The sequence below is a fragment of the Vigna unguiculata genome, chromosome 5 (assembly GCF_037176805.1).
Source record: "Vigna unguiculata cultivar grain cowpea cultivar isolate G323 ecotype 2 chromosome 5, ASM3717680v1, whole genome shotgun sequence".
In the NCBI taxonomy this organism is placed as follows: domain Eukaryota; kingdom Viridiplantae; phylum Streptophyta; class Magnoliopsida; order Fabales; family Fabaceae; genus Vigna; species Vigna unguiculata.
In genome coordinates this window covers 7,421,744-7,435,075 of record NC_140796.1, presented here as the reverse complement: position 1 = coordinate 7,435,075, position 13,332 = coordinate 7,421,744, and the positions used below count along the sequence as shown (strand labels likewise).

General features: G+C 31.8%; 1 protein-coding gene across 2 annotated transcripts; it reads right to left on the bottom strand.

The window, feature by feature from the left end:
* Positions 1-8,668, bottom strand: LOC114185377 (SMAD/FHA domain-containing protein). 2 transcript variants are annotated; one of them, XM_028073069.2, is made up of 13 exons: positions 8,356-8,668; positions 6,720-6,892; positions 6,508-6,611; positions 5,927-6,007; positions 5,566-5,669; positions 5,401-5,487; positions 3,319-3,521; positions 2,824-3,025; positions 2,687-2,737; positions 2,494-2,592; positions 2,343-2,402; positions 2,003-2,127; positions 1-1,297 (listed from the first exon to the last, which is right to left on the bottom strand). In XM_028073069.2, exons 1-13 carry the CDS (start codon positions 8,554-8,556, stop codon positions 178-180), a joined length of 2,610 nt encoding a protein of 869 aa, XP_027928870.1. In that variant the 5' UTR covers positions 8,557-8,668; the 3' UTR covers positions 1-177. The 2 variants fall into 2 exon arrangements, with proteins under 2 accessions (XP_027928870.1, XP_027928871.1); XM_028073070.2 differs by having other exon boundaries at positions 2,003-2,124.
* Between the last annotated feature and the right edge of the window lie 4,664 nt (positions 8,669-13,332).

The following is a 13,332-nucleotide window of genomic DNA, read 5'->3' as shown; positions in this document are numbered from 1 at the left end:
TTTAGCGAAGCAAAATCGCATTTAATAATTTTTCATTAATTAAATGCAAAAAAACGCCTTAATATAATTACAAAGGTGGGGAGCTAGGGAAATTGCAAAAATACAGGAGATTCCTTGGGTATCTATACAACTTACATACCAGAATAACTATGTACGATCTCCAACAATGCAGGAAAATCAATCTTCTTGGGTGGCTTCATCATCTTCATCCATGGTATCACCCTGCTTTTGATCCTCCTCATCATGGTAACTAACCTGAGTTTCATCATCAGATATCGATCCACCCTTTGCATCCGCTACGTTATCCATGCTAGTGTTGCTACAACTCTCAGTATCCGAGTCAGATGAACAGCCTCCGTCCTTCCTCTCTTGGTCACAATCGTATGCAGAACCTCCAAATTGCTCCCTCAAATCAGGAGCAACAATGCCAATCATCTCACTTAGTTCTCGTCGTGCATTTTGTCTGGCAACTGCAGCATCAGAAAGTGTATTCTGACTCTCAGCCACCACGACATTTGAATCATGCAATGCTCCTGAACCTTCATTAGTATCTCTGCTTCTTAGAGATTCATTTTCTTCATGCATGGAAGGGACTGTACTGCAAGCCCAACTACCAGCGACTTCAGAAGTTAAAAGGTCTGCTGTTGTGATTGTGCCTTCAACTTCTGTATCCTCAATGGTCTTCTGAGTGTCTAAAGGATTATTTGATTGATGGTGATGCAAACCTTCACGAGAAGGTATAGGGGCAAGCTCCTCAGTTTCTTGCACATTGTTATCATCATCATCAATTTGCATTGTGTCCCCACCTAAACACTTGTTCAAATCAATATTTTGTTCACCCTGGTTTATAGGACTTTCAGTTTCAAGAACTTTTTCAGTGCCTACAGCAGCATCTTTCTCCAATACATTGCCTGTGCCAATACCATCAATTTTATAACCATAGTCAGCGCTGGTGAATTCTGCCTCTTGTGTATTTTGACATTCTTCACTTCTTATATCACAGTCATGCTTCTCAGTGACACTTGCCTCATTGCTTGATGTTTCAACCTGATCTATGTTGACCTTTTGTGCAGGAGTAGATGACCCTGCCTTGGCATCATTGTGACTATGGTATCCATCATCTTCTTTTTCTCTGCCCAAGATTCCACCAATGACTCCATCCATTTCTACAGAAGTATTGTCATAATTTTCTTCATCTTCTAGAGTTCTCTGCATAGATTTCAATTGTTCCTGTTGCTTAGCAAACAGAATTTGTATCTCTTCAGTAGTGGAATAAAATGCTCGAAGCTGTGTTTCCCTGCAAGACATCACAGAGCTTCAGCTGCAAAATCTAAAAATCTACAATCATTATGAAGAATGCAAGAGGTGTACATGATGCATTACCAAAGCATAACTGTCAACATAGACTTCATATACTATTCATATACTTTGATTGATGAATGACAATACGTACTTATGGACACCAATATCCACATTCTCCACATAAATAACGTTGCTGAGTAGTATATATCCAAATCAAAGTAACACAATTAACCACAAAACTCCTTCTTTTGCAATCAAAGCCATCAACTTAGTCACAAACATTCTTGTACAGACATTCTCTATTGAGATGCCAATAGAAAAAGGTTTATAAGCAACAAATACTCCAAGAATATCTTCTACACAAGGCTCCCTAAACTTTTTGATACTCCTACTCTTGCTGAACATGTTTCTACATCCATTTTGTCTCATTTTACTTTTAGATCAGTTTAAAAGTTAGTTAAGATCCATCAGAGTAATATTTCATGATCCTTCTGAAGATCTCATTAGAAAGTTCCTATCAAATTGAATCTGCATAAAGGATAATTATTATAACACAAATGCCAGTAACTGTAGTCTATGTTGGGGATTTTACCAACTTTTCAAATCACAAATGTCCAGTGACTATAAATCAACATCAAATCCCCAACTTTTCAAATCACAAATGTTCAATGATTATAATCAACATCAAATCTAGTCTTACCGAAGCATTAGTCTTTCCCTAGCACCTTTTAACCTCCGCCTTTCAAAATCAAGATCTCTCATTGCAGCATTTATCTCCAGCTCAAGAACAGAAACTTTAGCCCAAGCCTCTTCTCGAGCTGCCTGCTAACAACATCAACAAAAACCTCGGCTTCAAATAAGGAAACTTGACCCACAAGAAAAAAAAAAAGAGCTTAAGGTAAGAAAACAAGATGTAGAACACACAAAAAACCCAATCAGAAAGCAAAGAAGCATATAAACTATAAATCTTTCTTCCTTTGGATGGAGAGCAGCATTAGTAATAGTCAGATAAAGTCAAATTTGTATTCACATATATCTACCTTTTCGCTCTCAAGCTCTTTCCTTAATCTTCTTGTTTCCTGTTGTTCAAGTTCTACTTTCTGCTCCATGAAATAAAATTTATTTTTCAGCTTGATATCAAGCAAAATATGATAAAGTAACACAATGATCTATGTAAAATTATCGGATTACCTTCACTTCATTTTCAGTGGCTAGTTTCTCTTCATGTACTTGGGTTTCCAATTGGCGAACTTTATTATCAGATACAACCAACTTTTGCCTGGTATCCTCCTGCAAAAGAAAAGGAATATAAAGAGGAAATTTATATACAAAGTGTAAGTGAAAAAACGTTCTTAAACTAACAAGACCAAAATTGAAACAATACCAGCTTGGACCTCAATGTTTCAGCCAGCGAAGACATTTCTCTCTCTGACTCCTACAAGATATATTGAGAAAGAATGTGAGCTCCTAATAGTAGAAAGGGAGCAGTTTCTTACTAATTTAGCATCAAGGATTTCAAACCTGAAGCTTATTTATTGCTTCCTGTAGCTCTCTTTCTCTTCTTAAGGCAGCATCAGAGAGTCGTTTTAATTCATCTTCGGCCTCAGACTGGGCTTTATGAACAGCAGCTTTTAGATCAGCTGCAGCCTTTTCTCGCTCTTCTTTGCGTTGAGTCCGCTCATCATCTAATTGTTCTTTCAGTTCAGCTATGTTTACCTTTTGACTACACAAGAACAAAGAGAGAATTACTATACTGTCAGCATAAATAATACAACTTTTAGAATTTAGATTCAGCACCACTTCATTGTAGGCTTAATAGATTACTATGACAGGAATAACTAAGGGAAACCATATCTGTATTGTCAATTCACTATGTAACATAAAACACCAATCAACCAAGGAACAGCTGAAACTAAATCAACATGAACCACTTAAAGTCTACAATAATTAAAAGAAACATTGAAACAAAATGATATTATAAAGTACAGAAGTACAGAAGAATCAACTAATTCATACCTACATATTATTGAATTTGCTTCAGCACACGACTGTGTAGAAGCACTAAGCCTTTCATTAAGGTCTTCCAGGGCATGTCTTTGTTCAGCAGATGCTTTGCTGAGATCCCCCAATTCCTTCTGTTTGAGATCCACTGTTTGCTGTAATTCTTTTAATTGGTCAAGGTAACATTTTGCAACTGATTCTTTGACCGATTTTAATTCCTACATAATATGAATCATAAAGTAGATAAGACATTGTCAATTACAGATTACGTGAATAATTAAGGTGATATGTAGATCAAAGATTTATTTTATAATCGACAAAATGCAGAGATAGTTGATGTACATCATATCTGAATTTCTTTAGACAAGGTAAAATCAAGAAGTAAAAAATTCAGTGGCATAGCTAGGGTATCATGGATAAGTTGGGGAGGGTAAGGGGGATCTTTAAAATAAAATTGTGAGAAAGAGAGAAAATGAGGACTCGTGATGAATTCTGGGTTTGAATCATGCAACAGAACACTTTTTTCGAGAAATCATAAATACAAATGATAGTTACAAAAATACGCAATTAATTAAGTAACAAGCAATCAGTTCTATTTATATTGTTAGTATGAGTACATTATTTCTAACACTCCCCCTCAACAAAGGAGCATACAAATCAAGCGTCAAGCTTGCTACATATATAACTAACAGTGGACGGGGACCTCTCAATGATTTCAAATTATTGCCCCCTAATGGACTCTAAATGAATTAAGAAAATGACCTACAATACTAACTGCAAAAGAAATATCTAGACAAGTGATAGTCAAATAATTTAGTTTTCCAACAAATTTGTTTTTATCTCTTTGGAATAGAAAATGGCTCCTCTTAACATGGTAAAAGTTTAGCACCAGGATCCATAAGAGTGTCAACGAGTTTAGCCTTTATAAATCCTGATTCCTCCAAAATGTGATACAAATTTTGGATCTTACTACTACTTTATTCCCATTCAGAAATCATTATTGGATCTTGGAATTTCTAAGTTACTTAACCATTTTGCAAATGTGATACAAATTTCATACCCTATGGAGACCAGTATGAATTTTTACTACAAGAATGAGGACAGATATAGTCAGACCCACATCCTCCCAGTTGCCATCCCTAGTAGAACCCTGATTGTCTATGTCATCAAACAATGACGTAGAATCACATTTAGGAGAAAACAAAACATGCTACAAAAAGTTATTGAACATTCCAGTTTAAGGCGAGTTGTTGCAATGGCAACAGTAGACATAATACAATTGGAGCCTGCGTCATTTGAGTGTGTCGCAAAAAACCTATCTGAAATTTGGGAATTTGTCCCATCGTTTGGATCAGATTTGAAACCGTACTTGCTCTGCCAATTGCATGGACACTGTTACGGAATAGCATCATCCATTGTTCACCTTTTCAACTAATTCCATTAGCATTTCCCCACATTTTCTGGCTATTTGTGCCAACCTTTACCATCTGCAATCGTTGTAACCCCATTTCTGCACAGTTTCTGATCATTCTTAAGACCTCTACCACCATTTTTTTGGCCATCCTATCATTGTTTCTGGCCAACCATTACTTTGCTGCCTTTGCTCTGTTCATTCCAGTGTTCTGCTTTTGATCTCTCTGAAACAGATTTTTCATCTGCCTTATTATGCTCCCTTCTGCGTTTTACCCTTTAATTTTCTTATTCTAATTGGTTAGACAAGCAGACATCCCACTATATGCTACAGCGATTTCAGGGTCAGACACTGAGTGCCTGTATTAGGGATTGATATCTATGGTTAGAAAGCAAGGAGTCCATAAAAATGTAGATAGAAGCTGAGCATGCACAACAATGGAAATGTAGACTCAAATAGAATGCTAAGAGAGAAAATAAGAGAAGTGAGATGAACTCTTTGTGCTTGACGGACACAAGATCATGAATACAAGGATAATTATCAGTGGCTCTAATTATCATAAGTATATAACATATTCTGCCCTTTTTACATCATTTTTAAAATTAAGGATTAAGTTTAAAGTATTTTTAGGGGAACCTCAGCTTAATCTAGGTGTTGTCCCAGCAAGTTCAACAATGATTACGTACGCTTTCATGACGTTCAACAGCAGCACGGTTGTCACTACGCAAAGTATCAATTGTAACCACCTGATTCTCCAATTGCTTTCTCAATTCCTGCAAGAAGATTGGGTACAATTAGAGAAAGAAAAAAAGTTTACAAAACTAAAATACAATCCTTCTAAATTAACACACCGTGTTTGATCTTTGAAGGCTTCGAAAATCATCTAGAGATATCGGACCCTCTGGAGCACCGATGCCTAAACCTTTCAATCTCTTGTTTTCAGAAATAAAATCCTCTACACGTTAAACAAAAGAGAATTGAAGAAAGAGAAAAATAAAAATGTATTAGAGAATGAAATAAAATTAAACATAAGATCAATATACTATATATCTTAATCATCAATAAAATGAGGTAATTTGCAAAGAGTCAATCATGTGTAAAGGAAATTATGAATGTCAGCACACACATAAAACTTCAAATCAACATAAATTTACAAGCTTGATTCAACTTACACAAAAATCAGAGTAGAATTGCAGCTCGTTATTACACTACCTGCTTTTCGTTTAACAACTGCATTATCTGGCATGGGGCTAGACACAAGCACATCTCGATATACAAAAGCAAATGCCAGATCTGCATGATAAGACCAAGTTATGATAATTTGAAATAAAACAAAATATAGAAGGCAATAATATACTCTCAAAAGCAGCCATATGTCAAATTTATAACAAATAATTACAGTAGTTGTTCAACTTTAAAGTAAAGATTCATAAGCAAAAGCAGAAATAACAGAACTTGTCGTACACTAAATAAAAATCTTTATATGGGACAATGTTTTATTTTATTTATTTTCACAAATACAAATGAAATCATAAAATTATATTAACTTTTCCTATGACAATTTGCAACCAAGTAGCACTAAAACATACATTTTCTCAAATATTCTGTAAAATTTGTATACACTTTTCACAATTAAAGGAAATGAAAGAAAAAAAAAAGTAATGGAATATAGAGAACAGAGCCTCAGCATTAACCGGTAAAAAAAACCAGTTCTACAACTACAGTGAGACAGGAGGAATAGAAATAAAAAACTGAAATATTACGCTATTGTAGGAAAATAAAAATTACAATACCATGCTGCGGAGGAGCGGCAAATGATATAACATCACCATGGCAGACTTTCACCGCAGCACCATTCTTTTTCAATTTCTCCCAGTTTAGGTAAGTTCCATTTGTGCTGAATAAAATTTTACAAAAATCAGAATATGAAGAAAAAACGGGGAAAAACTCTTTAAATTCCTATTAAATGATGGGTAGACCTCAAGTTCCAAAAAGATATCAACACCTTGTATCTTTCAAGAGTACCGATGTGGCATTCTCCATATTTTCATTAGTAACCTTCATCCTGTATATTCGGCAATGATTTGCACTAACAGAATTGGAATCAATCTGGAAACGCACATCCTCTACCAATCGCCCAAAGCAGTGTTCATCAGCACTTAATATAATGTTAATTCCCTGTTGCAACCGTTTATGAAAAATTTGTAAAAGAGCAATGAACACTTAAACCAAAAAATTGAAAATAAAAGAGATTATCACTCAGTAACATTGGTCACAGCGAAAACAAGTAGGAAAAAACTACCATGCACAATTTGATTAGAAAGTTTGTAAATTTGAAAGCACGGATGTTTGTGGGTCTGGGCCAAATGCTGAAATTGAAATGCCACTAATTGAATTGTACCTAATTGCCTGACATTTCCCTTAACAAGTAGTTTGGATGACCAGTAGTATATTTTTAGTTGACTATTGTAAAGGAGCAACAAACGCAATCCTCATCTAGTGGGGTCTGGCCGCCTGGGGAGGAAATATATACACAGCCTAACTCAGACTAGCAGAGAAATTATTTGATGAGTTGTCCACCCATGACCTTTAAGTCACAAGGCAGCAACCTAACCATTGTGCCAAGGCTCACCCTCATACAGGAGGAACAGAATTTCCACTAAAATTGACAATACAAAGGACATCAACAAACAGCTCACAGTCTAAACAAAGTAACAAAAAATTCCTTATGATAACCTTTGTTTCATGTTTTTAACCAGTCCCTTCGTATGGTTTTTGTTTGCAGTCGACACAACCAACACCTTAAAGGACTCAAGGTAGACTACATTTACCAAAAATAATGAACAATAGGGTCAATTCCCCAACACTACTGTTACAAAAAAAAAAAAAAAAAAAGTCAACAACATACACATATTAACCTCACCATCAATATAATAACAAAAATTCAACTAGTGCAACCATTTTACATTCTAAAATCATAAATCATTAAATAAAAAGGGGTAAATGGCATATTATAACCCAAAGTTAACCTACAATTCATTCTTTTTCACTTAAGAAGGGTTTTCCCATTCCCTTTCTTTCTAGCAAAGGCAATGGCATCCCAAAGCAACTCTATCACGTGCATCTTTCTCACAAGCAATAATAATACAAAAACCTTAAGAAGCCTTTAAAATTATTTCACCGTTGTCTTCCTAAAATACGACAAAACTACTACTCCGTGTTACACAACACAAGATTATTCCATCCGTCCTTCATAGTTCAAATATAAACAAATATTTACCTTTAAATAAAACAAAGACTACTGACAAAATATCGGCCGCTAATTCCCACAAGTACAAAAACTCTCGTCTATTGGGTTTCAATCTCTTCAACAAGACGTTGTGTTGAAGACTTGTACATGGACAAAAAAAAAACATGATTGGGATAGAAGAAGCTGACCAATCACTTTCCCCCGAAATATTAGTTATCAGAAAATTGAGTAAATAATTTAAACTAACAACATATAATCATGAAAAAAACTAAGCATTCATACTCAAGAAACTTGAGTTAAAGAGATAGAAAACAACACAACAATGGAAGCTTGTACATAATAAACTTTTGGAAGAAGAAAGAAAGAGAAAAACAGGAAGAAATGGGGAAACCTGGTGCCTTTTGCGGGCATAGTTGGAGATGGCAGTGAGAACGCCCCAAACGCGAGGATCAGAGTTGTGAAGAGGCTGCGAGGCAATGTTGGAGGCAACGGAGACAATGCGCGCTCTAGGGCTTACACTCGCCGAACATTGATCACTGCCATTGTTGCCTCTCGGCGCTGGCGACGGGGTTTCCACCTTCTCCTCTTCCATGGCCGCGTCGAAACCCTAGTTCACTGCTACTTCCAGAATTGAATTTCTTTGTCCTCTTCACCACTGGAAGTGTAAAGAGTGTGAAGTGTAGCGAAGAGATCGGTGAGGGTTTCCTTTTGAAACAGACAAGAAGCTTCTCTTGAAAGCTTTGTAACTTTTTTTTACTCCCCTCTCTGATTTACATTCCGTAGGTAAAATTAGTTTTTGATTAAAAGTATTTTAATTAACCCCTTTTAATTTTTTTATTAGAAATACTTTAACGGTTATCATTTTACAAATTTTACTTTCCAAGTTTTTTTTATATGTTATCAGAATTTTTTTAATTAGAAGTTAGTGAATTCGTGGCTTTACAATATATACGATTGAATAATATTCTTAAATACAAAATAGAGCTTGGCTAGATTTGAACTGAAATGATTTTTAACATAAAATCTGAAAATTGATTTCATTCAATTAAGTTTTTTTTTTTTTAATTTGTATAGTCTTTTAGTATTAGTTTAGTAACTTCATTTTAATATTTAAAAAACGATAAAGAATCAAAATATATCATAGATGTGTATTTGTGATACAAAATGTGATGTGTGAATATACACCTTAATTTTTACCATGCATACACATTTATTGAACATTTTGGTAGACACATATTTTCATTTAGAAAAATGAGTTTTTGATAAAATAAATTCTTACAAATTTAACACACTTCCTATGAATAAAATTAGAATAGATTAATTTTTTATTTTTTAATTAAAATAAAGTAATAAAATAGTGTTTTTTTTTTATCCAAATAAGTAGTCTGTCATTAAAATAAGTTGTTAAAATATATTTTCTTTCCATTTATATTAGTAAAAACTTATGTATTGTATTTTTTAATTTTTATAAAAATTTGAGTTAAAATAAATAAAAAACATATAATTAATTTTTAAAATAATTGTTAAATGTAAAATTAAAAAAATAAAATTTGTATATAAAAAAAGTTTTTAAAATAAATATTAAAGACAAAAAATTAATTTTAAGATAATGGTTAAAAGTAAACTATTTGTAAAATAATTAATTTTTAAAATAATAATTAAAATTAAAATTGAAATAACGAAATATAAGAGGAAGATATCATAGATTTATAATATTATATCCCTGCTTTATATACTATTATTCGGAAAAGATCGAACCTTTTGGTGTATACAATTTTTTTTTCGATTTAACCACTTAATAAGTAACCGTTTACTACCATTTAAACGATTATTTTTCTAAAACCAAATAACCTTTTTTTCAAATTTTATATTTTTAAAATTTAACCGTTTTTAATAAAATATTATTTAAAATAAATAAATTCTAATTATAACAAAATTATAATTTTATATTTATTTTTATAACATAACTATTAGTGACGAGGATTGCTTTTAGTAATTGTTAAATAACCATATTTTTTTACACATTTCATTGCCCCGTTATTTATATAAACTACTTTATGAATTATTTTACTCTTTAAATTTTTCTTATTACTTTGTCATAATTATAATTATTTTTTGAAAATATTTTTTTTATAAATTTAATGAAATTTTTTATTTTAATAATAATTCATTTTTATTTATTATTATAAGGTAAAAGTAGACACAAGAGGAGACATTTTAAGTTCTTTAAATTGTAAAGACAAATAAGTACTTTTATTTTAAAAAATAGTTTAAGTAAAAAAAAAAAAAACATATTCAACAACAACATTTATACGAAGACACATTTATTCTTCCACGTCGCAAGTTACACCAAATCCATGTACGTAAGTTGCAAACCCTGTTGTTGCAGAGAGTTCATGTTCCATGATCTTAATCTCCATAACAGCGTTAATCTCTTCAAACAGTTATTCTCATGCAAGAACACCGAGACCATTACCATTTCATGCAACTCAACCACCACAAGTAAGACATAAAAGATGCACTTGACGAGCCACCACGAATCAGAAAAAAGCAATGACACCAGAGAAGCCAAGGAAAAGGAGCGAAATGCTGCCATGGCAATGTTTAACTGAGAAGCATACGAGGGCAAAAACAGACATGTCCTGAAGGCCAAAGAGTACCCTAATATGCCACACACACAAGCTTTTGTGGTGAAAGGGTACACTTGGAAGGGAGAAGTTTGAAGTTGAAGGAAGCACAAGAGTGTTGGAAGTGTAAATGCATAGATTTTGTGGCGTTGTTTGGTGAAGGAATTGTGAACAAAGTTGCATGGAGGAGTTGTTAGGTTGAAGGTCTGCTGGTGAATGAAGAAGGTGGTGGAACCTGCCATAGTGTTAAGTGTCATGTTAAGATTTCTGCTATTTATAAGTGATGGAAGTTCTTCGACAGAAGATAAAGTCAATTTTGTAAGGTTGAGAAGATAAAGTCAATTTTGTAAGGTTGAGTTAGACATAAAATTAACTTAATTATCGTTAGAAATTCAAGTATGAGTCTAAATCTCATATTGAGTAAGAATGAGAAAGTTGAGATAAAGTCAATTTTGTAAGGTTGAGTTAAATCGAGTATTTATCACTGGACCAAAAACTATAACTATTAGTCAAGACACAACTCTTTTTACTTCAGAGCGTAATAGTCCAAACGCGTAATAGTCCAAACACTACGGTTTCATTATAATTTGACCTACTTAACTTTCACCATGAGACAATTGATATTAACTACAAAATTATGTATAGTAACAAGGATGTTCGTTTATCATGAAATTATATGCATGGCAATATTTAAAGTGAACACAAAGATCTCAAATCAAGAAAAAAAATTGTAAGGGTATCATATGATATTAAAGTTTGTGATTCTTGTCTTCAATTGAGCATCATCACCTTAGAATTGTCCATGAAAGAATTATTCAAACATGTTAATTTGGTGACATAGATTTTATGAACTGACATTATTTCTTACAACTTGCAGCAACCACTCAATAGCAAGAAGATATTGACAACAGTGGAGGATTGTCGACATTCAAAAGTTCCAAGACAGAGATATACTAGGGGATCCAAGTTGAATTTGAAGTTTTCATTGTTTATGTTTTGTGAGATTTGGAATTAGACCAAATTTCTAAGATTTGAACTTCCACATGTGATAAGTTAGATAAACTGTGATTTGTTTTTTTATTTTATGTTGAACGAATCTTAAGATATGATATGGGTATCTGATGTTAACCTTACAATCTTGTTTTATAACGAACTATCGTTAAAATAAAATAAAAAAATTGAGTTTATAAATTATTACAAAAGTCAAAATAATTTATATCTAACTCGACTCAAAATCTACTAAGATGGAATTAAGTCACTTTGACACCCATTACAGTCGCATTTATAAATTACACTGATATTGAAATGAATTAAAATTAATTAAGACTTTATAGTTAGTTTCAATTTTTCAGAAAATACTGTGTAAACCAGATCTTTACAACAGCATATTTGTGTATATATGGTGTTGAAATATGTACATGAATCAGACGTAAGACACAATTAGTTAATGAGTTAATTAATTTCATTCAAAGTATTACCTGCCTAATGATAAAAGAAAATGAAGCATAAGAACGAAGAACTGGTCAAAGAGATTCACTATTCAGATATATGTTAATGTTTTTGTGCAGAGTAAAATATGAAAGTAACAGCAGATAGTTTTTGCATGATGCCACAAAATTATGAACCAATTGTTTTTTGTTAACTCGAACATATGTTTGTATGAAAAATGGATGATTGGATTGATAATTTTATTACTATATTTTTTTTTATGAAAGAATTTGAAATTATTCATGATAAAATATATTATTTGAATGCAAAATTAAGAATACAAATTTAAAAATGTATGAAAGTAATTTAATTACTTAAATTTCAATCATTCTAAATTTCGCGAAGAAATTAAGAATTATAAATCTTTCATATTGTCTTTTCTCTCGATACTTACAAAGTCATTAATTAAATTGAGTTATTTTATGGAGAATGTTGGTAGCGTTATTTTTCACTCAAAATTAATTAAGTTTTTTTCTATTATCATATGTAAAGTTTTTTTTTTCAATGTCTTCATGTTTTTTTATCCGCGTCATCAATGTTATTTTTTTCTCTAAAATTGTTTAAGATTTTGTTTTATCAATGTCTTCATCTCAATTTTGTTTAGTTAACATTAAATCTAAAAGTAAATAAAAAATTCTCTACGAATTAAAAATAACTTATCAGCCACTAAATATAATAAGTATTATCAATATCTACTAAAAATAACAAATATTAGTGAACTTAATCCAAACAATGTTTTTCAATATTGAATGAAAAACATTATAAAAAATATTTTTGAATTTGTAAGTATTATTTAATGTCAAAACATTCATAATTTGGTTGTAATTGAAATGTTTATTTAAATAAGAAAAATAAAAATCAATAAATTTAACTTATTTAGGAAAGATGTAAAATAATCTTAGGTCGAAAACAATTTTTTTCGTTTTAATAATCATTACAATAATAGATTTTTTATTTCTTATTATCATAACAAAATATAAGTATTCATACAAAGACACTAAAGTTTTCACTAGTCAATATAAAGCATTTAAAAAATTAATTCATATATTTTGAATTTCTTAAAAAACATATTTAAATCAAAATTAATTTAAATTATATATTTGAAATTTCAAAAAATTACAAAATTCCCTATTTAAATGCAGGCATGTGTTTGCAAGAAGGATATTTAGAGAGTTATTCATCTATTAGAGAATTTGAAATATTACGTGACAAATAATACTTATTACCTTTGGAATAATACTATACCATAATCA

Bases quoted from the DNA above. Each gene is read 5' to 3' on its own strand.
- LOC114185377 (XM_028073069.2), bottom strand. From the start codon at position 8,556: ATGGAAGAGGAGAAGGTGGAAACCCCGTCGCCAGCGCCGAGAGGCAAC. The intron at 6,612-6,719 runs GTGTTGATATCT...AATTTTATTCAG, and splicing joins GTACTCTTGAAAGATACAAG to CACAAATGGAACTTACCTAA. The intron at 5,488-5,565 runs GTGTGTTAATTT...ATCTTCTTGCAG, and splicing joins GCCTTCAAAGATCAAACACG to GAATTGAGAAAGCAATTGGA.